The sequence below is a fragment of the Zootoca vivipara genome, chromosome 2 (genome assembly GCF_965207765.1).
Source record: "Zootoca vivipara chromosome 2, rZooViv2.hap1.1, whole genome shotgun sequence".
In the NCBI taxonomy this organism is placed as follows: Eukaryota; Metazoa; Chordata; class Lepidosauria; order Squamata; family Lacertidae; genus Zootoca; species Zootoca vivipara.
In genome coordinates this window covers 8914069-8942019 of record NC_142584.1, presented here as the reverse complement: position 1 = coordinate 8942019, position 27951 = coordinate 8914069, and the positions used below count along the sequence as shown (strand labels likewise).

General features: G+C 45.2%; 1 protein-coding gene, 1 long non-coding RNA gene and 1 pseudogene across 3 annotated transcripts in view; 2 read left to right on the top strand and 1 right to left on the bottom strand.

The window, feature by feature from the left end:
• Positions 1 to 437: 437 nt before the first annotated feature.
• Positions 438 to 2779, top strand: LOC132591765 (uncharacterized). The gene is made up of 2 exons (XR_015947935.1): positions 438 to 591; positions 2326 to 2779. It is a non-coding gene; the product is annotated as an uncharacterized LOC132591765 (long non-coding RNA).
• A 904-nt stretch (positions 2780 to 3683) lies between these two features.
• On the bottom strand, positions 3684 to 6183 carry LOC118081106 (pseudouridine-5'-phosphatase pseudogene; annotated as a pseudogene). The gene has a single exon (XR_015947934.1). The product of XR_015947934.1 is annotated as a pseudouridine-5'-phosphatase pseudogene (transcript).
• A 685-nt stretch (positions 6184 to 6868) lies between these two features.
• The window catches only part of ESPL1 (extra spindle pole bodies like 1, separase), a 45728-nt gene continuing 24645 nt past the window's right edge, over positions 6869 to 27951 (top strand). Inside the window, exons 1-12 of the mRNA XM_035099532.3 lie at positions 6869 to 6924; positions 8013 to 8101; positions 8610 to 9725; positions 11109 to 11213; positions 12753 to 12873; positions 13826 to 13962; positions 15558 to 15745; positions 19093 to 19335; positions 21190 to 21334; positions 22318 to 22480; positions 23131 to 23273; positions 26359 to 26493. Coding sequence (XP_034955423.2) covers positions 8021 to 8101; positions 8610 to 9725; positions 11109 to 11213; positions 12753 to 12873; positions 13826 to 13962; positions 15558 to 15745; positions 19093 to 19335; positions 21190 to 21334; positions 22318 to 22480; positions 23131 to 23273; positions 26359 to 26493 — 2577 coding nt within the window. The 5' untranslated portion in view covers positions 6869 to 6924; positions 8013 to 8020. The remainder of the gene's footprint in view (positions 6925 to 8012; positions 8102 to 8609; positions 9726 to 11108; positions 11214 to 12752; positions 12874 to 13825; positions 13963 to 15557; positions 15746 to 19092; positions 19336 to 21189; positions 21335 to 22317; positions 22481 to 23130; positions 23274 to 26358; positions 26494 to 27951) is intronic.

The window sequence follows — 27951 nt, the reverse complement described above, 5'->3', positions numbered from 1 at the left end:
TTATTAATAGGAGCACAGGATGTTCTGCATTTTAATAATAATAATAACAACAATAACAATAACAATAATAATTTTATTTATACCCCGCCCTTCCCAGTCAAGACCGGGCTGAGGGCGGCTAACAACAAAAATATCAACGCAAGCATAAAAGAAACAATTCAATTAAAATGCAGATTAATACAATGTTAAAATTCATGTTTAAAATTAAAAATCTACAAGTAGGATAAAACCATTGTGAGATAAAACCTTAGGGGAGGGTTTATCTTACCCATAAAGGGGGGGGGGCGGGAATCTCATGAGCGATATGTTCAAATGTGTTTTTACGCTTTGGGGGCTGCAGCATCGCTTGTTCCTGAACCTTTTCTTCCTTCCAAATGCCCTGAAGATCGATTGCACACCTCGTCTTGCATGAAACCTCTTCTCTCTTATTTTCCCAGTGAACCAGACCTGGAGAAGGAGGAATGGCCAAGATCTCCCCAGGAGAGGATGAAACGGGAGGCAGGGAAAAGCAAACAGACCCTGAAAACATCCCCACACTCTGGAAGAACTTGTCGGCAACACCCTGCACAGAACTGTATCTGCATGAAGACAGTTAGCACTTTTCTATTGGATGGCTGTCATTGAGCCGAGTTTTCAATGAAGATGGTGTATCCTGATTAAGTGGGGGAAACAGAATGGGAGAGCATTTGGGTGTGGATGATGTCATGCAGATAGAGAACTGGAGTTGCGTATATGAGCAGTGGAAAAAAGCAGTGCAGATTGCCATGTGGATGTGAGAGTGCTTCACCTTATCAATGGTCACAACTCCTGTGATGAATGGATGGCTCCAATGCTCCATTTGCTGCCTTCTTTCAAACATTAGCATTTGTGAATGTTCTAAGATTTTTAAAATAGTCAAAAAGATAACAGATTTTAATTCCTCTGAATTTTATATCTACTTTCCATTTTTCAAAGCTGGATCCCAAAGTTATTTCAGGCGGAATAGTTGGATTTAGGCCAGGGGTCAGCAAACTTTTTCAGCAGGGGGCCAGTCCACTGTCCCTCAGACCTTGTGGGGGGCTGGACTATATTCTTAAAAAAAACATGAACGAATTACTAAGCCCCACAAATAACCCAGAGATGCATTTTAAATAAAAGGACACATTCTACTCATGTAAAAACATGCTGATTCCCGGACCGTCCATGGGCCGGATTTAGAAGGCGATTGGGCCGCATCCGGCCCCCGGGCCTTAGTTTGGGGCCCCCTGATTTAGGCCCATTGCTTTGCTGAATGTTAATCACACACGCACACAAACAAACACACACACTGCAGTGGAAACTGCATGCAGTTGAGCAGCTCACATTCGGAGCATCAACACAGAAAGGAACAGAAAGCAAGTGACACAAATATTTTGATTGAAGTGTCTTAGAAAACAATTTTAAATCATGGACATCTTGGTTCTGAAAATGGTATTGCCTGTATTGGTGTGAGTGATGGGGTCCCATGGCACAAAATTTCATGTGGTCCCAGCGCAAAGGAAAAGAGCAACAATCTTCTCCCTTACTATAATGTCCAAACAAGATGTGATGGGAAAGAAGAATGATAGGTTTGTAAGGAGTCTTCAATAATTTTGCCAAGGAAATTCTTATTGTTCAAGGCCTAATTCTATTAGCCTCTCTTGTAAATGGCGATCCTTTATGAAATGCATTCAGGACCATCAAACAAATCTGTACTGAGATACACCTATCACCATTTTCCCTATTGGAACTGCTCTGAATCTGACTTCAGGCTTAACTGACCTAAGAATTCTGCAGAGCAGTTGCTGCTGTGGCCGGCTGCTCAGGTGAACGTCAGCCCAGTGGTCAGCAGCTCAGTCTTCTTGAGGCTCAGGAGCCCCTAGCAAATACTGGTCTATTCCTGGCATACTAGAGTCTAGCTGAAGAACGCATTTCACGTAAGTTTATGGCTTAACCATTCCTCACTACGACATCAGGTGTGTTTATGCTCTGTGGAAAAGGATAGCTGCAGTAGCAGATAGCAAAACAGCGAAATCATGAGCAGATTCCCAACCACAACAGGTTGCTGAGGTTATGACCATTTTCACAGGAACGATGCAACAGTATATTAAATCAGTAGCAGTGTGTTGGAAGGAAGTATGCGTGTCGGCTTCTCTGGATCAGATGTCCATACCTAACCAGGGGGTGGGAGGGAGCAGGGGAACTCTTTCTTTTGCTGCTTCTTTCTGACCATGGAAGGAAGAATGCAGGAGGGAGGATGTCCTTCAATGACTAGACATGCTTGTTATTCCCTCTCTCATTGCATGTTGTCTTCTCTTTTGTTTCCAGGATGCCTGCCAATGTCTCCCCGAGTCTTCTCTCCAAACCCCGCCTGCAGTTCAGACAAGGCTCTCTCTTGGAGAGGTGGCTGAGCTTAGTTTCTCGCCTCCAGTTATGTGCGTTTTTGACGGGGATTGTGGGCTGGGTGATGTGCATTGCAACAACAGCCAGTGTGAACTGGAGAGTGTGGCGTGTAGAAAACATCGAGGGAATCGCCTCTGGAAACGTCTGGATTGGAATCTGGGCTGTCTGTTTTTGGAGAGACCCTTCTAACGATGGCAATGCTTTTTGGCATTGTGAAGATCTCAATGAGCAATATCCAACCCTCCCAAGGGAAATTTTTTATGCTCAGGACTTAATGGCATTGGCTTCCCTTATGAATTCAGCGGCCCTAGTGTTAACGTCATTTGCCTTGTACAATGTGTTTGAGCCCAGAATACATAAGGATTTTGTGTTAACCTTTTTTAGGATTGGAGCTTTCCTGAACTTATTTGCAGGGATACTTGTCCTGATTTCTGTCATATGGAACATGTCTGCTGTCTTGAAAAATGGGGAAATCAACTTCCCAGACTTCCCAGAATTAGAATTGCCTCCAATTCCCAGCGAGCAGCATATTGGACCTTCTATTTACGTAGGCTATATCGCTGCGGGTTTCCAGCTGCTGAGTGCAGCATTGGTTGGGATTGAGATACTTTGCTTCAAGACCCCCGCAATAAAGATTCGTGAAATAGAAACTGTAGTGGTGATTACACCAGGAAGTGAGGTAAAAAGCGAGTGTCTAACTACTTGTTTGAAGTGTGGTTCTCTGCTGGACCTGGTAATTCGAGAGGAAACATACTCAGTGGAAAGCCATGCAGACAACATTGTCATTGAAGAGGAATCCTCCACAGTGGAGATAGAGGAAAGCCATGAAACCATGGTTATTGGCAGGGAAGTTATACCAAGTAAAAAGGATGAGTAGGGACAAGGGTTTTCTGTGGTACTTGCTCTTCATCCAATGAGCTATTTTATCTCACTGCAGGATCCCTGTAATACCCAACCACCCAGTAAATACCGCCATGTCCCAGTGCAGTATTTTCTACTTTTCTAACAAAAAGGGCCATCTAATCTAGCCCCATAATTTAGCCCAGACACTGAGATCCAGCTCTGAGTGCTTTCTGACAGTTCCCTTGCTGTGAGAAGTGAAGTTCAAGGGAACCAGGCAGAGGGCCTTCTCGGTAGTGGCACCCACCCTGTGGAACACCCTCCCACCAGATGTCAAGGAGATAAACAACTACACAACTTTTAGAAGACATCGGAAGGCATCAGAAGGCAGCCCTGTATCGGGAAGGTTTTAGTGTTTGATTTTTTAAAATGTTTTTATGTGTGCTGGAGGCCATCCAGAGTGGCTGGGGAAACCCAGCTAGATGGGCGATGTGTAGTAAATGATAAGGGTTCAGTTTAAATTTATAAATTTCTAGTTACATTCTGAGTAGTCCTTCATAAAGATGTAAAGTGAAGGCGGAGATGTCTAAACAGCTTACAACTTATAAATTACTTTTTAAAAACCTGTACTTCTGTAAACACAAACAAGGCCAAGCCTTCAGGTTTATAATCTATAGAGTTAGCTGGGCAACAATCCTTGAGACAAATGAGACTTTGGTGGTAGAATAACGTTTTCTACTTTGTGCCATCTCCCTTTCAATCCAGAAGGCGGAGTTTTATGTTTGAAGTGGTTGGGAGACTAGAGCATGGGTGACCCAGGTTCAAATCCCCAGTTCATGCAAAGAACTAGGTAGCTGACTGTGGCCCTGTCCACCGTCTCAGCCTAACTTATCTCTAGAGAAGGGGAGAATCATATATGCTCACTTGGGCTAATAAAGGTGTGAGACAAATGCAATAAGAAAACGAATAAATAAAACCAGAAGGCAGATCATTGCAAAATACAAGGCAACACAGTAGGCGAGCTTTGGAAAAATGTTTGCATTCACACCCAAGGATTCCCCTGCCCCATTTCCACCCCGTCTGGTATTCCCCAAGTGGCTGTGTAATTCAGGGTCAAACCTCTTTGGAGGGGCAGGGGCCACTGCCAAAAATGAGACTTTCATAAGTCAACTGCTAAAAGGGGCATAGCATGCATGCCCCATTTTTCTCTCTAGCATTCACGGATTTCAATAAATGAGCTGGCAGAAATGGAGAATATAACTGACTGGTGAGCCTTTTAATAATAATAATAAAAATAAAAATCAGGAGTTTGCTATTTTGTCCAATATGGTAAGATTAAGGGAGTCAACATGAAACACTATCCCTTATTGAAATTTTGGCAGGCCGAACATTTCTGGCTTGAAGTCACTCATGGAGTTGAGGACCAGGGTAGCTTCTTTGGTTAACTCTTTCGCCAGCTTTTCATCCGGAACCATGACCACTTGCATGCCGGCACTTATGCCTGACTTGACCCCATTGGGCGCATCTTCAAACACAAGGCACTTTTCTGGAGGGGCCGGAGGCTCAAATTTCTTTGCGCAGACTAGAAAAATATCAGGCGCTGGCTTGCCAGCCTTCACTTCCGGGTTATCTCCCAGCACAATATGGTGAAATAATTGAAACATGGCCTGGTGGTGGCCTGTTTTCATGTCAAAGGCCTCTTTAATGGAGCTGCTAGCCACAGCGATGGGTATCTTGTGCTGATGCAAATGGCGGATGAGCTTTTCTGTGCCTGGCAAAAACACGGATTTGGGGAACAACTCTTTCTTCTTCTTCTTACTTTCTTCCAAGATTTGGTCTGGGCTTATGGGGAGGTCCAGCGCCTTTTGAATCATCACCACAGCTTCCGCTTCCCTTCTGCCCATGATGGAGGATTTCACCTCCCAAGTGAACTGTTTTCCGTAGTGGCCGCACACATCATTCATCACTTCAGTGTAAAGGGTTTCGGTATTTAGAAGGGTTCCGTCCAAGTCAAAAATGACGTGAGTGACGGGCTGGAGAGGTTTGGAGCTGCTGGCCATCGGGACGCAAGCAACAGCGACCTCCTTACCAACTGCAGCTCAACAAACCGTCGAGCAAAACCGCTGCACACACGCGCTGCCGTTGCTCCGACGGCTTCTATCCAAACTGCACTCACAATTCTATGTCGTCTTTTAAGGTGGCAGCAGCAGCAACAGTACCCAACTCTCTTTTGGCGCCGACTGTCGCAAAGCACGGTCGTGCGCGACTTCCCCTCTGGAAGTGGATTCCCCACTTAGCGAAACCGACGGCGTCCGTGGGCTGCTTGCAGCAATCGCGGCCAAAGAAGCTGGCGGTGGCACAGTATCAAGACAGCCCATGGTGCAAAAGCTCTCAAGCTCTCGACCACCACGATCCTGTGCGTGCAGGGCTCCCCGCAGGGTTGGAGAGCCTGTGGGCATCCAGGAAGCTGGACCCCCAGCTCCCTTGGCCATTGGCTATGCAAACTGGGACTGATGGGAATTGGGAATCCAACAACGTACGGAAAAGCGGGAGGTTCTCCACGGACTTCAATCCGTTCTTTCTGCGCAGGACAACATTTGGGGGGATTTGTTCCTGCACTGTCGATTGGCCTTCGCCCTTTCCCCTTTACTGCGACACTTGCTTGGGAGTAAGACGCCTTGAAATCAGTGCGGCTTACACCAGAGTAAATAATGGCAAATGCTCAGGATGCATAAGCAAGAAGTGGCCGGCTCACCAGAAGAGGACGTCCAGTCCTATTTCCCCTGTTTAAAAAAGTCTCCTCCCCCATGGGCATAGGCAGTGGGGGCATCTGCCCCCTAATCTATCAAAATCAATATAAATCGGAGGTTCTGCTCCACTCCAAACAAAAGCCTGCCCTCCCTAACAAAAATCCTGGCTACGCTCATGTTCTCCTCTCCCAATAAAAGCACGCGAAAGTAACAAAAATCTGCAACACCGCGCAAAAACCAACCAAGAGGCTTGCAGATTTGGAGCTGAGCGGAGCCCACTTCACCAGCTTTCTGCAAGAACAGTGAGCTAAGGATCCGATCCCTTGAATCCACGTGCGGAAGGAAATCATAGGTCTGAAGAGTTGGAAGGGCCCCCAAGGGTCTAGTCCAACCCCCTGAGATGCATAAATCTCAACAAAAGCACCCGTGGCAGATGGCCATCCATCCAACCAAGCTCTGCTTTAAAAACTCCAAGGAAGGAGAGCCCACCACCACCTCTAGTGGCAGACCGTTCCACTGTCGGAACAGCTCTTCCTGTCAGAGAGCTCTTCCCGACGTTTAGTCGAAATCTCTTCTCGTAAGTTCAAATCCAAGGGCAACGGGTCCGCCGTGGACCATCACTAGCCGCAGCAATAACATACGCGATCCTATGCAAAGCGGCAATGCATTTCGTAGGTAGGGCTCGCTTGCAGCAAGCAGCAGCCGGAGCAAATACCACGAGGCGCTACGCTGTTTCCGCAGCCGGGAAGCGCAGCCCGCGAAGGACTTCCCCGGGAAAGGCGGAGCTACAAGGCGGCAACGGTGATTGGCCGCGGGATCCGATTTGAACGGGGAGCGCGCGGGGCGCGGCTCCGCTTGCAGGCTTCCTCGCTTGTTTGCCTCGCGCGGCTGCCGGTTAGGGGAGCGACTTCGAGGGGTCGTCGGGAGACTGGGGGTAAGATACTGGGGGGGGGGGTTGCGCGTCTACACGGCGCAATCCGAATCCGAGCCGAGTTATTTCTATAGCGGCAGATATATATATATATTCCACAGCAGCCGAACCGGTTTTCTGTTCCGAAAGGTGGCGGAGCCGGAGCCCAGCCTGGGAAGAGGGTTGTGGAGTGTCTTTTTGGAGTCAGTGTGAACACCCCTCAGGGCGGAATTCGGTGTAGCTACTGGCGGGCTTGGGAGGAATTTGATGGCTTGAACCGCAGGGGCTGCATTGAGGTAAAAGGTGCCCTGCAGACTCGGAGCCCTTCAAAGCGTCCTTTCCCAATCCCACCCCATAGACTATAAATGCTGTCTTAATTTGTTAAGCATATAATATGGCTTTCGATGTAATTGTGAGGTTTAGCCTGTTTTCTTTATTGCTGCTTCGTTAATAGTGTTTTGTAGATTGTTTAATTGATTATTTGTCAGTTGCTTTATATGAGTTGTGCTGTGTTTGTGGTGCTCTATTATGTTCTGCTATGTTGTCATTTATTTATTGCTGTTTGTTGTTGTTTATTGTTGGTAAACTGCTTAGAGGTTCATTTGAATGAAAAGTGGCTTAGCAATACAATCAATTAACCCCTTTAAATGACCTAGTAGCCAGGCTCTTCTTATGCTCCATACCTAATGAGAGGAATTGGCATGCAAGCAACAGTGAGAGACTCAAGGAGTATTTGTGTGTGTAGCAGTTCAGATATGGAAGCCTTTCTTGAGCTCAGTAAACTCTGGTCTAGTTGGGACTTCCTATTTTATGGTTTTCTAGTTGCTGCCAACACACTGTCGCCACCAGTAGCAGCCCTTTTTTCTGGTGTAAATTATTGCTGTTTAAGCACCAAGATAGGAGATGTGACTCAAATATTCTTGCATTGCAGGGGGTTGGACTAGATGAGCCTCAATGTCCCTTCAAATTCTGTGATTCTGTGACACTGTAATGATTTTGTATTGTAACAAGGTAGAGATGAGGGATATAGGACCAGACTAAATGAGAGAGAGAGACCTGGCTCAGCTCTGCGTATGGGCTGGTAACTTTATTTGTATTCTTACTTTCTGCAGGATGCGAGATGAAGTTCCTCAAAGACGTGGATTTTGTGGCGCGGACCAGCACTTCCCAAGAAACACTGACTTTGTTGTCTGAGTTGAAGGTAATGCTGCTAGATGTGTTGATAAGGAATGGCTTTTGAAAGAGGGTTATATGGCTATTATTCGCCATGGTGAGTAAATGGAATCCCGAGAATTAGACACAGTATACGGTATCTGTGAATATGAATACCAGTTATTGGGGGGGATAGCTTGTGAGCTTTCTGGAAACCTTTAACTGACCATTACTTAAGTTGACATGGCTGTGCTTGGAGAAGAAATGCCAGCTCTCACAATGCCCAAATGGGACTCTAGATGCATGCTTTTCTGTTTGAATAAATCAGTGATGGAGAACCTGTAGCCATCCATATGTTGTTGTGGGACTCCAGCCCCCATCATCCCTGTCCATGCTGGTTGGGACTAATGGTGGTTGAAGTTCAGAAACATCTGGAGGGCCACAGAGTTCCCCATTCTTGGTACACATAGATACATTGCCTCCAGAAGGCGGTTAGTAAGCTTTAAAAATGGTGAGATGCTCTAACAATGATACTAAAAGTCTCCTCTCAATTTCAGGAATGCCTTGAGGGGGAACCCAAAAATGCAGACTGCCCAAGCCAAGCCTCCAAACAGGTTACAGCATGTGATAGAATCCTACGGGCTTGCATCCACAGGCTTGGTGAAGGTTTGGACTGCCCTGCTCACTTGGAAAGTCTCCAGGCCCTAGCCAAGGCAGCCTATGGCGGCTACACTGCAGCAAGGCTCCAGTATATTCCTCTCTACTTGGAAAAGTTGCTGTACCATTTGCTGAGGGCTGTGGCTGCTCAGGGCTCCTCTGATTCTTGCCTAATGTTTGCTGATCTCCTCTATGAGGAACTCTTGAAGTACCAGCCTCCCCAGGTGCCTGCTCATGACTATGCGGCTGTTGCCCAAAGCACCTTTGGTGTGCTGTGGAAGAGTGTGGATGGCAGGGCTAAACTGGACAAGACTCCAGCAGAGTTCAGGGCCGTGCTCTCCACCCAGCTGCAAGCTGTACGCTTCTTGGTGCTTCTGGAGAACGATGCCGCCAACCTCTTGCCTCAGGAGGCCCCGTACTTCACCTCCAAGGTGGCCCGGCATGCCTCCATTGCAGCTGTGACATTTGAGGCCCAGCGGAGTCCTCTGAGAAAGGAAGAGGCCCATTTTCTCAGTGCAGAGTTCTTCCGCCTGTTGGTTGCTGCCCTTCTGGAAAAGAGGGGTGTGGGTGCGCATTTGGCCTTCCAGGACTGTCTCTGCATCTTTGAGCTCACTGTGGTGAGGTGCCGTTACCTCTGCAAAAGTGGCTGCTTCAAAGAGAGCGATGAAGTTATCCAGCAATTCAGTGACTACTTGAAAAAGTCCAGCAATGAGGGCCATTGCTTTAGTGTGGCTTTAGACGTACTCTCTGCTGGAGTCGAGCTGAACAAAGTGTTGGTGCAGGCTGAGGGTTCAGTAAAGCCCTTCTTCATCCAAGCTACTGAGGCTCTAAACTCCTCAACAGATCATCAAGAGCCCCTGCTTAGAGTGCTGACTGAAAGCTGCCAGTTGCTCGTAACCCCTTTGTATGGACTTGCAAAGAACAGCAAACAGGGCTTCTTTAACCTGCATGATATTCTGGGGATCTCTGCCTTCATGGAAAGTTACGTCGCATTACTCCAGAAGCTGATGGGTTTAGTGAGTAAAGCTTTCCCCGTCTATCCTTTCATATAGTCCTGGATGTCTTTGTGAGAGCAGTAGTGCATGGCTAAGATGTAAACAATAGGGTTTTATCCTGGATTTGGGGAGGGGAAGGTGCAGACCAGGCATCCCCAAACTTCAGCCCTCCAGATGTTTTGGACTACATTTCCCAACATCCCTGACTGCTGATCCTGTTAGTTAGGGATCATGGGAGTTGTAGGCCAAAACATCTGGAGGGCCAAAGTTTGGGGATGCCTGGTGCAGATTATGCAGAGATTCAATGAATGTGGTTCAATGAACACTTAAGGCAGGGGTCCCCAGACTACGGCCCCTGGGCCGGATGCGGCCCAATTAGCCTCCCAATCCGGCCCGCGACGACCCCCGCCGCCCGCTGCTGCCGCCCGCTCTTACGGCGCGCGGCGGCGATCTTCAAAATCGGCAAAAAATCGCCAAAAATCCTTTGTGCGCATGCGTATGGGCCTCTCCCGACCCAGAAGAGGTCATTTCCGATGCACTTCCGGGTCGGGGGAGGCCCATACGCATGCGCACAAGTGATTTTCGGCGGTTTTTTTCCGACCGTGTGCGTGTGCGCACGGGCACGCACTCCCCCGCCCCCGGCCCGCTGCGCGCGCACTCCCCTGCTCTCCGGCCCGAAGCCCGGTAAGTCTGGGGACCCCTGACTTAAGGCTTTCAAAACATGTTTTATTCCATTGGTTTAGCCCAGGGGTAGTCAACCTTTTTATACCTACCACCCACTAATGCATCTTTCTTGATGGTAGAATTTCCTTACTGCCCACCAGTGCTTGATGGAAGGAGGATTCAGCTAGTGCTATAGAACCCCCTACCGCCCACCTAGAATCCTGAAACGCCCACTAGTGGGCGGTAGGGACCAGGTTAACAACCCCTGGTTTAGCCTGTATGGGCAAGAGGAGGTGGGTGGGGATAGGTAGGATAAATACCTTTGCTCTGCTATTGTGAGATCTAGAAAGTTGATTTTCAAAGTACAGCCTTCTAAATAGTTGGTGTGTGTGTGAGAGAGAGAGAGAGAGAAGAGGGGGCACAATCAGATTTTCAGAATGCAAATGTTGGAGTTACATCTTAGAAATATGTTTTCCAAGTTCTTATTGATTGCATTTGACACTGAAGTGTGAAAAGACTTTGTAAACTCTGCTAATGGTGGTAGGTAGATTAATAAATTGTATTTTTCCTGTCTCAAATTAAAATAGGCCAGTTCCTCTGCTATCACTAGAGTGCTACTGTTTTTGTTTTAATGGGATTTTTAGGAGGGCTTTCAGCGCATTAAAGGTTTTGCGAGTAATCTTATACAGGTTTGACCTGGGATTGTTCCAAATACTTTCTGTTGTCTTTGTCTTCTACAAGGTTCTGCCGGAGACCATGAGACAGCAGCAAGCTCTGAAGAAGCAACTGTACCACTACTTCCAGATGTACACGACTTTGGTATCCGACACTCTACAGACTCTGCAGGTAAGTCTGTCTTGAATGGACAAAAACATTCAGTTTGTGGACGTAAGACTGAGGTTGTCTTCCTTGGGCAGGATAAATAAGTCTTAGTCTCTTTAAGTCTTGGCTCAGCAGAAGTTGCTTGCTGTCTCGGTGGGGGAGCTTTTAGTCTTCTGTCAAAACGTCTGGTAGCAGGACTATGAAAGACGCTTGCCTGGAGAATTGTTGAATTGCTGCTCCCTGTCAGAATAGACCAGGGATGAAGAACCTGTGGTCTTCCGAACACTGCTAGACTGGAACGCCCATCATTCCTGAGCATTGAGCATTCTGGCTGAGGTTGATGGGAGATATAGTCCAACAACATCTGGAGAGCCACTGATTCCCCCATCTCTGAAGAAGACAGTTCTGGGCTAAATGGAACTTTGATCAAACAAGAAATAGCTCACTTTTATCACCTACCCGATTCCTATACAGTCGTACCTCAGCTCCCGAACACCTTGGGAGTCTAACGTTCCAGCTCCCGAACGATTGAAAACCAGAAGTGAGTGTTCCGGTTTTTGAATGTTCTTTGTGAAGTGAAACATTTGACAGGGCTTCCGCTAGCCAATCAGAAGCCGCGCTTTGGAAGCCAAATGGATTTCTAGAACGGATTCTGTTCAACTTCCGAGGTACAACTGTATAGACAAGATGCTGACATGGTTCCTCTCACATCAACAGAACACCCATGGTTCATAAATAAGAGAGAAGTGTAGTCTTTTTAGCTGTGAACGTGGAAGCTGACCTCTGAAGGGCAGAAACAATGCCTCAACTTGACTGTGTAATGTGTGGCACAAGCCTCTTTCCCTACCAAGAATGCACACATCAAAATGAGCATATCTGGCTAAAAAAGCAATAGGATGTGATGTGGTGGCTATCTGATGCCTTGAATGAGGAACTTTAAACAACAACAACAACAACCTGAAACTGAATTGATTAGCAGTTTGGATTAATACAATTAACAGTGGTGAAAATGCAGGAGGAGTTTAAAGAAGCCTTGGTTAGTGAATTATATTAAAAGAAAATAAGGAATTTTGGGGACAGAGACTGAATTCATGCTTCTCTGAGAATGTCATACCGTATCAAGACGATGAAGCAGGAAGTGTACGTACAGTGTTCAGAGGAGCAATGCGTTTATTAAGCATATTTTAAGTATTTGAGAAATAGTGAAGTTAGTTATTTTGAAATGTAAAACTTTTAACTGTGTTTTCTTGCAGTTTTTCCTTCACTTTCATACCTTTTGTGCTTTTCTATGCTCTTTTCTATTCTTGTATCATTATATTTCTAGTACTGTAATAATAATTTATTTGGAAAAAGGGAGGAGACTGCAGCACACCCACAATTCCTCAATCATACCATATCAGTTGCAGCATAGTTTTCCTAACTGACCCTAGGTACTTTGACCATTGAACTTGATCAAGGTGATTATCTACTATCTGTTGCAGATGCCCTGTGGTGAACTGTTGCTTTGAGTCTTGAAGTTCCCCCTCCTGTTTTAATTCCTAAAATTTTTGGATTTCCACACAGGGGCCGGAATCTGCAGCACTGCCAGAGTTACTGGTGTATCTTCAGAAGGTTGTCACTTGGATGTTGGATATGCTAGTAGGACTTCCCAAGAAAGAGCAGGCTGAATACCTGGATTTCTCAGGTTGGTTTCCAGCTGTCTTTCTCCAGCTGGCCGAGTCTGAAGGTAGGACAGATGGAGCTGTGTACAGATAAGTTGAGGGCCAAAATAAGGAAGAAAGAAGAATGCATTCTTCATTTTTGGCATCTCTCTCAGTCTCTGAGGTGTCCACCTTTCTCTCTTTAATTGGTGTGTGGGTGGGTAGATTGCCTTTGGCAAGCTGAACTTGCTGGAGAACTTGGAGACATTACATGTCACTCGCTAAAATTCTGATGGATGGGATTAGGGATTGGTAACTGAGGGCCCCATGTATCCCAAGGGTCCTTTTTCTTGGTTCTTTCTCCTGAGGCACAAGCAAGGGGCTCCTCAATCCCCGCCAGAGGTGTGAGCGGTAAGAGAGGTTCTGCTAGAATTATCTCAGCACCTGAGTTGTGCGCGATCCTGATTAACAGGTGGAGGGGTAATGAGCCGCTGAAGGTGTGTAAGGGGAAAAACCAGTCCAAATCGCTGTTGCTGTTGTCTCTGGGAAAGAGCTTGTTTAGGAAGAGACCTTTACCTGTGTCTTGATTTTGTGCAGAGTTTGGTCTATATTGGTCCTTCTGCCCTTGGCTTAATTGAAAATATTGTGCTAGTTAAAATCTGATCACCAACCCGAAATCTTGATGGTAAACAACTATAGCTTCTTTAAGCTCATTACCTTTTCAGAACAAAGTTTGAATGGGCAAGTTTTGGACTAAGGAGAAGAGCTGTAGCTTAGGGGTAAAGCATTCTAGTCTCAATCCCTGGCATTGTGTAAACAATACTGAGCTAGATGTTCCACCTAGTGGAAGTATCCTGGACCATACAGGATCAGTTGGGTCAATTGGATTTCTGCTTCAAGAGATGAATCAGTAATCGGTTTTGTAGTTTTCTGTCATAAGTAGGTTTTAATACCCATTGAAGGTAGTTTTTAAGATTGGTTTTCTTTTTCTAACAGCATACTGTATATCACGGCTGGCATATAACTTCTACTGTCATAAGATGTATGCGGAGTCTAACTCTATCGTGGAGCTTTTCTGCAGACGCTTGGCAAAGGAGGAGATTGTCAGTTGTTCAGATTTGTCTACAGAAAAGGTAACGAAAAGTGTTGCTTGTAGTGTGCTAAGCTGGCATGGAGGAGGCACACGGGCGAAATTCCATGAACTACGGAACATGCACCTGCAGGTTGCTGTTTTCCCTGAGCTCTGGATAGACTCTCATTTTGTTTGAAGAAGTACTGAGTTCAATATAGCATAGTGTGATGGGAATAATAATGAGCTTGGCCCTGGGTTCAGATTTCTAGGATTTAGGGATGGAGGTGCTCGGACAAATCGCCCTGTGTTTAATTACTTTGAAAAGCTAGGTCATCTGAGTTCAAAGGAGCTTACTTTTAAAAATGTGTAGGATTGTTGCTTTGACTTAACTCAGGGGTAGCCAACATGGCATCCTCCAGTCTTTGTGTAGTGCAATTCCCATCATTCTAGGCAATTGGCTGTGCTGGCTGGGGCTGATGGGAGTTGGAGTCCAACAGTACAGTATATGGAGGGCATCATATCGTCCAACCTGTTCGTAGGTGCTAGGATTAAAATGGTACTCAGAGGCCTGCAACTACTGATTTGGCTGGCTGACTCAAAGCCAGTATGTTTAATTGCAGCCCTCCTCCTTGCTTCCTCTCTTTTTCAGCTCTTTTCTGTGGACCACGTGATGTTCCAACCCTTCTTACTGTTGTCTTACACCCCTGCCTGCGCCTTCTGCAGGCTTTTGCTCCTCCCTATCTCTCCCCCACCAGGTGGCGCTGTGGTTAAACCACTGAGCCTAGGGCTTGCTGATCAGAAGGTCGGCGGTTCGAATCCCTGTGACGGGGTGAGCTCCCGTTGCTTGGTCCCAGCTCCTGCCAACCTAGCAGTTCGAAAGCACGTCAAAATGCAAGTGGATAAATAGGAACCGCTACAGCGGGAAGGTAAACGGCGTTTCCATGTGCTGCTCTGGTTTGCCAGAAGCGGCTTTGTCATGCTGGCCACATGACCTGGAAGCTATACGCCGGCTCCCTCGGCCAATAATGCGAGATGAGCGCGCAACCCCAGAGTCGGTCACGACTGGACCTAATGGTCAGGGGTCCCTTTACCTTTACCTTTTTATCTCTCCCCCACCCTCCCAAGTCACATCTTGGATTTTCTAGCAATGGCATCCAGAAGTTTGAGAGCAGATAATCTGTGACATCAGGGCAGTTCAACGTATCACTGCAGGAGGTTTCATCAGCACGTATAACCCATGAATAAAGCCAGGAACTTTTTGGCAGAAGAGCCAAATAGAAGTGCAGTAACCTATAATGAGTTGCCCTGTTTTTTTTGGAACGCGCCCCAGGGGGGGGTCTTAGCATGACATCTGAGGAGTTGGTCAGTTAGAAGACAGTTAGAACTACAGCATAGGCTGTAGTTGAGCAGTTCTTGCTGTAGCTCACTGTTTCCCAAACCTGGGTCTCCAGCTGTTTTAGGACTACAACTCCCACCATCCCTCGCAAGACCAGGGGTGATAGGAATTGTAGTCCGAGAACGGCTGGAGACCCACGTTTGGGAAACACTGCTCCAGCTAATGAGAACCTGAAGCAGAATGGCTTTACTTCCTTCTCTTCAGGAAGGAAGACTAGTCTCCACTGCATGCTACTTGAATGCTTTTCTTTCTCTTCGCAGCTACACAATTGCTTTAAGCTTCAAGTGGAGAATTACAGGAAACTGGGCTTGTTAGAGGAGGCTCTCCAGGCTGTGGTACTCTGGCTGGCTGTTCAAGGCAGCGGGATAACAGAACAGATGGCAGAGCCAATCTCCGCCTGGGTCAAAGTCAAAATTGATGCCAGCAAATCTGATGACCTGAGACTGAAGTAAGAATGGAACCGAGAGATTGGGTATTCCTCTTAAAATGGGGATTGAGGTTTGCCCTGTCAGAACTTGAAACTGGCAGTTTGGGGGGGGGACTTTTATATTTGTCTTGCTGTATATGTGTAGCTTTTGGGAAATCTGCATCCTGTCCTTCCACTGTTGAAACAGTGTTCAAGTTGACTTACATACATCAGTTTAAAACCTGGTGTCTGTTTTATTCGTGCTTCTGAAGATAATCACAGCAGACAAGACTACTAAAAGAGGAGTACTATTCCAGCTCTTTGTGGCATTGATCTTCCCCGCCACCCCTCACATGCATTAAGATATTCCAACTTATATCTTCTTTGCCGGGAAAAGGGACACTGCAGGTTCTGAAGGAACTGGAGAGTTTTACCTCATGTCACATCCTAGCACTAAAGAAAGAACATAGGAAATGAGGCTGCTATACTCCTTGACACTTAGGTCCTCCCTTAAGCAACAGTCAAGACTATTAAGCAATAAAATCTGTGTATATAAATGTATATAATCATCTAAGCACATGGTGCTTGCCAAAACAGCTATGACAGGGCTGTACTTGAAAGCACTTGCAATCCAAAAAAGACCCAGAAAAAAAAACAGTTCATGGAATTCCTTTTTTTGGGTCATAATTATTAATTGATTTTTATACAGTTTAAAAATTTCGATTCAGTTTCCATACAATATTCCCGTAACATTTTGACTTCTCATCCTTCTGTGATGTTTCAGATCCTTATATCTAGTGCCTTGAATATCATATTTCTCTAACATATATCAATTCCTATAATAGTATTTCCTATAAATCTCTGCTGGCGTGTTCTGGTCCATGGGGTCACGAAGAGTCTGACACAACTAAATGACTAAACAGCAGCATAAATCTCTGCTATAGGACAAACAAAAGAATGCTTTGTTACAGACATCAGATAAAGTGGGGATGCTCAGTCTGCAGTTTTCTGACCTTAGTGGGGTTTCCATAAACTGTTCCACAGGGTATTTAACAGAATCCACCAACCCTGTCATGCTGTTCATGGAAACCTCCAAATGTAAAGACTCCTATTGGTAACAGAAGGAACGTCACTGCCGCAGAGTTCCACACAAAACTTCACGTGGGTGGCCGCAGTAGAATCCAACATGTATAGCTCTAACCAACCTATGCCGTAATGGCCTCTCCTAATTGGTGTGAAATGATTCAGCCCATATATGGGGTCCCAACACTGTGTCCTTGCGCATTATGATGTGTGGTGTGACAGTTCTAGTCACAATCCCACTTCATATTGCATGCAAGCCACACATTTGGAGGTGCTTGTAAATAGGGGTTTAATTTCAATACAGACAAGCTAGCTAACTTACCAACCTTGTAAGGTCTTGAGGATGGTCTTTTATGCACAGCTTTGCCACCAGCTTAAAATCAATTGGGTAAGTTCATAGGGAACAGGTCCCCAATTAGAGACTGATGCTAGATGATGCTGGGACAAAGAGCAGGATACCCAATGCGTTGTTTCTTTGCTGCTTGTGAGCTCCCAGAGGTGCTCAGGGCCAACCCAATACATTCTGATGCATGAAAGACAACATGGCATCTCCCTATTCCATGTACAGAACCAGTCTGTCCTGGCAATAGCCATAAACACGTGTTTACCACATATCAAATAAAAATGACTTAAGGAGGAATCAAAAATGGTTCATTTCTGTACTATTTGGTCTAAACCTTTGATATACATCAATACAACAGAGACAGAACATAGACCCTCCATGGTCCAATGAAGTTTGAGGAGTTATATATTTTAAAAGATTAGGTTAAAATAATTTCTCCGTGCCTTGGAGATTGTGATGATAAAAGATGCATCACATGAATTAATGTAGGCTATTATTTTCCCTTTTCTGCCCCTCTTATCCATTCTAATTTTTCTCCCCTCAGTTTTGTATCAATATGCTCAATGTTTGTATTTTGTCTATTTTTAAAATTAAAGTTTCTTTAAAATAACAAAGAGCTTCATTCTGGCAGCAGTACACCTACTCTGAAAAGTTTTAATAGCACACAAGGCAGATAACATAGGGCCTATACCACTGCAGCAGCATCGTTTGAGCTACTCTCCAAGGGACCTTGGACCTGTGGCCAACAGACTGCCTCTAGCAACTCCACACCTGTCGAATGCAGAGGGAGAACACACAACTTACATAGGATGGATAAAATTCATTTTCTATGTGGTTTGGTTGCTTACTGCTAAATGTGTAATGCTAATATGCTGAAATAAACTGATTAATTAATGTAGTTTTGTGGTGGGGGAACACACTGGTGATGGGGCAGCCTGAGGGCAACAGGCTAGCTTAGGAAATGTGGGGCAGACCTCTTGACAAACACACCTCAACCTCATTTCTGGTGCCTGCTGCCTGAGGCAATACAAAACAAGCAGCACGCAAGGGCACCAGATTCAATCAAGTTTCAATCAAGTATTATTAATCCAAAGAGAAAACAATAAGAGAACCATATACAAGTGCTGACACAGGAGCCAAAATCAAACGTTAAACAGATAGCATGTACAAATAAAAGGCAAACCAGTCTTTATAGTCTTTGAAGCTATATAGCGGTCAGCAAAGTGGCAGCAGGTCGAACGAGGTGTCAATGGTAGACAGGCTGCCGGCGTTTTTTTGCCTGTTTCGCCCATATGACGGGCTTCTTCAGTAGTTTCTCCTTGTGCTTTTATGTTTAGTGCATTCAAATTTGTATGAAACCACTTATCTTGGCTTAGGCCACAATGCTCAGGGTTTTTTTCAAAAGGTTCTCTCATTTACATATTCAATTTCTTGTATTCAGAGTATTTTTGGTTTGAGCATGTATTGACTAAGCCATATGGGCGAAACAGGCAAAAAAACGCCGGCAGCCTGTCTACCATTGACACCTCGTTCGACCTGCTGCCACTTTGCTGACCGCTATATAGCTTCAAAGACTATAAAGACTGGTTTGCCTTTTATTTGTACATGCTATCTGTTTAACGTTTGATTTTGGCTCCTGTGTCAGCACTTGTATATGGTTCTCTTATTGTTTTCTCTTTGGATTAATAATACTTGATTGAAACTTGATTGAATCTGGTGCCCTTGCGTGCTGCTTGTTTTGTATTGGACTTTTGAAGAAATTGGCAGCATTAGCCCATTATCTCTGTTTTTGCTGCCTGAGGCAGCCAGATCACTCTGCCTGACGGTGCAGCTGACCCTGGAGATGTCTGGCAAGATGAGAATAAAAGGCACATTGTGTTATTGTAACCATATAATCTGGAGTTGCTCTACTTTGGGTCTCTTGTAATTTTTCCTCCTTGTTTTGCCTGCATGTTCATCACAGGACTCTAAAGGAGGGCCTGGAGGGGTACAGCTTGGATACAGAGGTCCTCATGAAAGTATTGTTGGAGGAGCTGAAGGCTTACAAGACCGTGCGGGTTGACACTGGCCAGGAGCGCTTCAACGTGATCTGTGATCTGCTGGACATATGTTCAGAAGGCAGTGGCTGGGCTCACGAGCGGGCTGTGATTCTGGTGGAACTGGCACAGGTTCTGTGTTACCATGACTACAGTGAACAGACAGAATGGTGAGTGGCCAGTATTCTCTGGAGCTTCTATTGTCATTGGCGCTCGGGGTCAAGTTTTCCCTTTTCTCGCAAGGAAACCTATTCAGCATAAGGGAATTTCCCTTTTAAAAAAGGGAGAACTTGACAGCTATGGTCCTAGCTGAGGTGTGTGTCCCTTAAAGTGGCGATTGATGAGATTCATCTGCATGGCAAATTCAACTTTAGTAATTGAAGGAGGAGGTTGTTCCTTGTATTGTGGCTATTAGTCCTGCCTAGGCCCTGCCACCTGCTTCCTATAAACTCTTACTTTCCTTTTCCCTGTCCAATTTCTCATCCTTCCTCTAAGCCAGGAGCAGCTAATCTCTAATCCTCCATCCCCACCCTTTGCTGAAAAGTGTTGGGGTTCCGCCACAACTCAAGAAAGAACTTTGGAGTCAAGATGTGCAAATTAAGAAACCTTATGCTAGAGAGGCATCTATGTTACAAGGATATAATTTACTTTTTTGCAGCACAGTCTCAGGGCATTCTGCTCTGGCCTTTGCTAAGGTTTCCCTCCATCCTTTTAATATTGCTGACTTATTTTTGCTTTTATTTTGCAAAGCAAAAAGAGTAGCTTCTCATGAATATGCCCAACCTAGGAGACCTTGTGTTTATAATTCTCCATGTTCTCCATTCTGCTGTTCACAAGTTATAAATACAAGCATGTCACATACAAATTGCATTTAATTACAGGTAGGTAGCCGTGTTGGTCTGACGTAGTTGAAACAAAATTAAAAAATTCCTTCCAGCAGCACCTTAAAGACCAACTAAGTTTTTATTTTGGTATGAGCTTTCGTGTGCATGGAACAGTATCTGAAGAAGTGTGCATGCACACAAAAGCTCATACCAAAATAAAAACTTAGTTGGTCTTTAAGTGCTGCTGGAAGGAATTTTTTTTATTGCATTTAACAAATGGTGCAGAGCCCAACCCCCTGGTTCTCAATTTCCTTTCTCAGAAGCAGCTCTCTGGTCCCATAGCTACAATTCAACACACACACCTCACCACTCTCATGGGTCAGAGCAGGGATGGGGAAACCTGTGATTCCCCTCTCCACAATGTTACTGGAACTTCAGCCTCCATCATCCCCAACTATTGTCCAGGCTGGTTGGGGCTGATGGGAATTGGAGTCTTAACAGTATCTGGAAGCCATAGGTTCCTCCACCCTGATGGCTGTCAATTAGTCACCAGGTTAAGTTCAAGGTGCTGTCTCTTGTGTATGAAACCTTCTACAGCTTGGATCCAAAATACCAGAAATATTGTCTCACCCCTTACATACCCAATTGATTGCTGCTTTTTGCAGATGAGGACCTCCAGCAGGTACCATCTTATTATGAGGTCCATTCCATACACTGTGGTAATTAGAACTTTAGTGTTGTGGCACCTACTCTTTGGAATTCCTTCCCCTTGAATATCAGACAGGCGCCATCTCTGACGTCTTTTTAGCACTCTGAAGCCCTTCCTCCTTCAGCAAGCCTTTTAAGTTGAATTCTTTCCCAGTCTGCATCTGTATTGAAATTGTTTTTAAGAAAGTTTAGCCCAGGCATCCCCAAACTTCAGCCCTCCAGATGTTTTGGACTACAATTCCCATCACCCCTAACCACTGGTCCTGTTAGCTAGGGATCATGGGAGTTGTAGGCCCAAACATCTGGAGGGCCGCAGTTTGGGGATGCCTGGTTTAGCCCTTGTAGCTGGCTGCCCCGGGCCCCTTTGGGAGGAAGAGTGGGATCTAAATTTAATCATTTGTATGCTAAGATGATCCTGAATTTGTCCAGAAGAGCCTCCATGGTTGATGAATGGGAGACACCCTTGGCTAAACTCTGTCTCCTCCGCTGTAGCTCTGCCCTGGACTCTGTTCATGAAGCCCTGTGGCTGTTGGATTCTGTGCCAAAGACTCCCCAGAATGAGGAGCAGCTCCAGGACGACAAGGCCCAAGCCTTACTCTGGCTTTACATCTGCACAATTGAGGACAAAATGCATGAGGTATGTGGCAGTAAGCAAAGCAGCTCAGAACTCAGCTGACTAAATTCAGAGCTACTTATATTTTGTGTTTTAGAAGTTAAATGCTATAAACTGTATAAATTCATTTCTACTAGAGCCAGTGTGGTGTAGTGGTTAAGAGTGGTAGACTCGTAATCTGGGGAACTGGGTTCCTGTCTCCGCTCCTCCACATGCAGCTGCTGGGTGACCTTGGGCTAGTCACACTTCTCTGAAGTCTCTCAGCCCCACTCACCTCACAGAGTGTTTGTTGTTGGAGAGGAATGGAAAGGAGAATGTTAGCCGCTTTGAGACTCCCTTAGGGTAGTGATAAAGTGGGATATCAAATCCAAACTCTTCTTCTACTAACCTTGCTGCAGAAGTATATACCGGTATGCTGTTTACCTTATTTCCAGGCACTGAAGCCTCATCCCTGACAACTAGTCTAGCTTTTCAGATCTCATCAGGCATTTCCCCAATGCTTACTTTTTTTAACCAAAAGGTCTAGAAACCTCCCCCATCTTAAAATCTCAGATGTGAATAAAGGAAAACAGAATTGTATTTGATTTTGCATTCTTTCTGCTGTTGTGTTGCTGCATATAATCCTAGTTAAAGTGTATTTGACTGTGTAGCAAGCAAAACATCCATAACACACCAATGCTTATTTAAGTGGAGATGTTGGGGATTGAACATATTTTGGCTTAGGAACTCCCTGCCTTTCTGCTGTAAGCTTTTCAGCGTCTCCAGGGAATCCTGGAAGGGTTTTAAATTGAAGTAACCTTTTGTGAAGAATTGTGATGCATTGTGTGATGTGTCAGTTATTGTGATGCACCATGAGGTTTGGGCTCAGTGTGAAACCACTGTAGTGGCTTGCTTTGTTATGCCCTGAGCTGCTCCACAAGGGATGAAGATTTTATGCCACTGGGGACAGACAGTATGTCCTCTCATTTCCATACCAAGCTTTATCCGGGTTGCTTTCTCAAATGCAGAGCATCAAGCAAGAGCAGAGGTCCAGGAGTGCCCATGCCAAGGGCCAGAAAGGCATACAAGATCTTGAAGGCTTTGAGACCAATGATCTTAACTATGAGAGTAAATCCCAGGATGACAAGTTCCTGTATCTTGGCATTGCATTTAACCTGTCTGTGGATTCTGGTAAGGAACTTGGGCGGGCGCACACACACACACACACACACACACACACACACACACACACTTGAAGCAGGTGTAGGGAACCTTCATCCTGCTTGGGCTGCTAAATTTGGCCCACAATGCTATTTCGGGCAAACCCTGCCCACCTTCCAGTCACCTGATGTCATATGATGTTGGGTGCGAAGATCTGATTCAAGCATCAGGTGCCAAGAACTGTGAGCTTAAGTGCTGCCGTGTGAGGTGATTGACAGGTGGGTGCAATTCTGTGAGCAGTATTACCCGATCATGCTAGTGAATTTATCAGCTGATAATCGGGTAGAAAATGGGGAAAATAAGATCGTGGGTGTTCTCTAACCAAGCTTGCTCAGTTTGTTGATATCCAACTGGATTATAAAAGGCACCATGGATATTTCTGACCCATCAAAAAGCAACCTTAAATTTTCATTGCTCAGAAAGGGACATGTGAAATGTGACCCTTGCTTCTTAACCCCAATGGTGTAGCAGCTCCAGGTGGGCAGAGGAGAAGCCTTGATATGAGATGCGCTTGAGTTTCTAGTTACTGCACAAAGAACTGTGTTTTGACTCTCCCTACGAGGTGGTGATTGGCTCTGCAGTCTCTTGATCCCACCCAACACTCTAACTCTCTTTTTCAGTGCAGTCAAAGTGTTTGGACGATGCCCTTGCCTTGTGGAAGCAGCTCCTCTCCTCCAAGGGCAGGATCCCAGCTGTACGTAACGTTGAACAGACAGCAGCATCCTTACACATCATGGCAGCTATGTACAGAATGATGGGAAAGGTAATGAGCCAGGCACTTTGCTTGGGCAAGAAGTCTATATAACTGGGATTTTGTTCTCCTTCAGCTTCCTGAAAGGCCCTCTCCCTCTCCCCCCCCCCCACTTCCCTGCTCTCATGCAAGCACTGTATTGTGTCTCTTTTAGGCTGGTTGTGAAAAGCCTTGGGGCAGCAGCATGAAGGCTACACCTGAGAACAGCGCCTTCCGTCCCATGTAGGAGTCCCATTATGCCCTTCCTTCTCCCTCCCCTCCCCACCCCTGTCAGTCTGAGGTGCCTTGCTTTCTGATTCGAGAACTGGGAGCAGAGACGGCACGAGAAACTAAGAGTGGCTCACAAGCTCTTACGACGAGCTTGCAATATTCAGTGCTTGGTGGACCTAAAACAGTGATGGGCAACCTTTTGAGCTTGGTGTGTCAAAATTCGCCAAAAAACCGAGCATAACTCGGGTGGTGTGTCACTTCAAGAAAAAAACCATAATTTTTCGATATTTATAGTTTAAATAACAAAAATGTATAATTGTAATATATAACTGTATTTAATAAACCAAAAACTAATTATTTAACCAAACCAAACCAAAAACCGCTTATTTATCACAAAGTGCCCAGCAGGGTGGATTTGATTTAAATCAAACTGATTTAAATCACGATTTAAATCACTAGTCAGTAAGGCTTGATTTAAATCATAGTTTTCTACATAAAGACTAATTCTTGCTGGTATAACTTTAATATGCAAGTAGATTAAGATTTTTAGAATAACAACTTTTCATATTAGTTTTTTACCCCCCAGTTTAATAGGTTAATCATATTTGGACAACTTTACTGTTGTACTTAGGAAGGAGAAAAATAATCATTACCTTAATAATAACAATTTAAATAGATTTATTCAACTGAAACAAGAACATTACAGCATATGTTATTTGCTTAAACAAACATCCATGTTTGTTAACTAATTTGGCTAAACAAAAACAAAATATATATATTTTAAGAAACTTAGACTGCCAGCCCAGCCTACACATGAAAAACTTAAATACTGTCTATTCCAAACAATCAGAAAAATACTGTTTCTATTCTGTTCAGTGAACTTTTTGAAACTTAGCACTGAAGGGATTGTTTCTGTATTCATAGGTTTGTAGAACAATAGGATTAAGGTCTTTTTCTCAACTCTGTTAATGTTATAACATTTTTGCTGTGAAGAAGAGGCATGTGATCTCTGTTGAGTCAAATTCAGTTTTGAGAACTGCAAAAGTAAACCAAGCACCTGCGATAATATCTTGTAGGCAGAGAAACTGCCCAATAATCTTACAAAAACCTCTGGAAGAGCATGACATTGTGAATGGATTAATGCAGGCATCCCCAGACTTCAGCCCTCCAGATGTTTTGGACTACAATTCCCATCTTCCCCGACCAGTGATCCTGTTAGCTAGGGGTCATAGGAGTTGTAGGCCAAAACATCTGGAGGGCCGCAGTTTGGGGATGCCTGGATTAATGGAATTTATTTACCCCAAAAAATAAACATATACAACCTTATTCTACATAATTTAAAAACTAATCTTTATTTCATGATGGAACAACCTTTGGATGGTAATATATTTTCCTCAAAAAGCATTTTATTTTTAAAAAATCCGATTTAAATCAAAAAAATCGATTTAAATCAAAAAAATCCGATTTAAATAAAAAAAATCCGATTTTTTTTTATTTTTTTTAAAAAATCATTGATTTTTATCCACCCTGGTGCCCAGAGTTGTTGAGCTTTTTGGGGGGAGCTGCTAACCAAAGTTTTGGAGGTTTTTTGGGGGGTGCAAAAGTTGCTTTGCTTTTTGGGGGGGATGCCCCAAAGCTGCTGCGCTTTTTTGGGGTGAAAGAGAAGAGAAATAAATGATGAATAATACCTTCACTGGAACTAACACTCAGCACCGACATAGTTTGCCAAAGTGCCAAAAAAACCAGCAAAGAACGGGTTAAAAAACGAATGCAGTTACACCCAATCATAGTCTGCCAAAGCGCCAGGAGAAAACGGCAAAGGAAGGGTTAAAAAACCAATCTCTGGCTACCAGCAACAGCGGAGACAAGCTGTAGCGGAGACAATGTGGAGGAGCTGGAGAACAAATGGGGTGGGGGGGGGGACAGCAATAACAGCACGAATGGGCCGATGGGGTGCGTGCCAGCAGTGAAGGCTCTGCGTGTCACATCTGACACGCGTGTCATAGGTTCGCCATCACTGACCTAAAAAGAGCCCTGCTGGATCATGCCAGTGGCCCATCTAGTCCAGCATCCTGTCCTCACAGAGGCTGACCAAGATGCCTATGGGAAGTGACCGCTGGAAGGTTGCCTGTGATGGAATGTGGGAGCCAGTGGGGTTAGACTGCCAGACTAGGACCTGGGAGACCAACATTCAAATCCTCACTCGGCCATGAAGCTCAGCGGGTGGCCATGGGCCAGTCGCCATCTCTCAGCCTAACCTACCTCACAGGGATGTTATAAGGATAAAATTGGCACGGGAGAGCCATGCATGTCACCTTGAGATCCTAGGAGGAAAAGGGTGGTGTATAAAGGAATAAAATAATAATAATGTTTCCCTCGAACTGAAAAGGGCATTTCCACCCTTTGCTGCATCAACAGCAAATGGCCAGTTCTGCCACGGTGAGTGGACCAGAGCTGGCAGCAATGTCTGGCTGTATATGGACCTATAGACATTTAATGAAAGTGTTAAAGGTCCTGCCTTTTGCTCAATTTCATTTTCTAAAGGAAAGAAGTTGTAACAAGTCTCCAGATGTGTTATTCTATGAACCTGACTGCTTTCCACATTCTGGAAAATGTCATGGAGCAATGCTACTCTGCCCCTTGACCGGGAGGGAAGAGTAGATTGATCAGAATCAGATTTTGTTCCTGAATGCCATCTCAGCAGATCTCCTCTGCACCCAGGAAGGCTTTCCTGTTAGGTCATGGCAACTTTTATTACAGAGCTTGGGTCCTTGTGAGCAGAGAGCTTCCCCTGAATAGCAAAACTGACCATCCCCAACTGTACTGGATTGGGTCCCCACCACCCTGCACATATTTAAATAGATTTATTTCCTTTTTTATTATGCAGCCATTACAGGCCATAGAGAGTTATTTCCTCATCACAGCTCTCTCCAGGGCACTTGAAGACTCTGTGGGGAGGACCAATGCCTTCTGCCAAATTTCCAAGCTGCTTCTCCATCTGGAATGTCCCAGTTACGCTGAGGTGAGCATGAAGAGTAGTCCTGTGAATGGCAAAAGTCCCTGGCATCTCCTGGAAAGATCCCTGAAATCCTGGAGAACCTTTGCCAGTCAGTGTGGACAGTACTGGACCACAGATCTGATTCTCTCTAAGGCAGACTGCTAGGTTTTGTGCCCTACATATGTTTCACTCTTACAAATACCCTTTTAAAAATGGTCACCTTATTGCTGGGAGACTTTCTGTTTCATCTACCCCAGCACAGTTGGGATGGCAGCAGCTGTTAGAGGTCTTTCTCCCAGCCCTCACACCTGAAACTAACTAGTGATGTTGGGTGTTGAACTTGAGGCTTTAAAGCTGCTCTACCGGGGCCCTACTGGCTGCCAATCTGGGGGGGGGGAAGAATTCCTTCCAGTAGCACCTTGGAGACCAACTAAGTTTGTCATTGGTATGAGCTTTCGTGTGCATGCACACTTCTTCAGATACACTGAAACAGAAGTCACCACAGAGGTCTCTAAGGTGCTACTGCAGGCATCCCCAAACTTCGGCCCTCCAGATGTTTTGGACTACAATTCCCACCTTCCCTGACCACTGGTCCTGTTAGCTAGGGATCATGGGAGTTGTAGGCCAAAACATCTGGAGGGCTGCAGTTTGGGGATGCCTGTGCTACTGGAAGGAATTTTTTTTTATTTGTTTCGACTACATCAGACCAACATGGCTACCTGCCTGTAACTAGAATCTGGGAAATGTGAGGGTTAAACATGCTTCCTCAATACAGTGGTACCTTGGTTCTCGAAATTAATCCATTCTGGGAGTCCATTTGACCCCCGAAACAGTTCGAAAACCAAGACACAGCTGCCGGGTGGCTGCAGGAGCTTCCTGCACTTAATCAGAAGCCGCACTGGATGTTTGGCTTCTGAAAATTGTTCCCAAACCGGAACACTCACTTCTGGGTTTGTGGCGTTTGGGAGCCGATTTGTTTGAGAGCCAAGCCATTCGACTACCAAGGTACCACTGTGCAGCTTTGATGCAGACATGCTATGCCTTTCCACCTCCTAAAAATGGATCACCAGATGTACTAACAATTCACTTCAACACAAATCCTCAAAGCATCAACAAAGAAAGGAAATGCTACTGGGGCCCTCAGAGTTGGAGGTGTCTGAATAGCAAATTGCTCTGAGAGGTCCTTCTTCCCAATGCACTGCCAAAGAGTCATGCTTTTGATACACGATGGAAAGCCAACAGTGGCAGAGATGGGCAGACCTCACTCAGGAGGGCACCTGACACCTGTGGCGGTGGGAACTATGCTGACTTCTGCTGATGGGGCTCAGTTAAATCTCATCTCCCAGTGGCTGAGTAGAGAATGATAACTGCCGGAGGCCTTAGTCCAAAATTAGCAGTCTGACTTGGGCCCGAAAGCAAATAGCCAAAATAAACCTCAGTGAGGGCAAACGAGACAATTAAGTAACCTTACTACTGTATGCC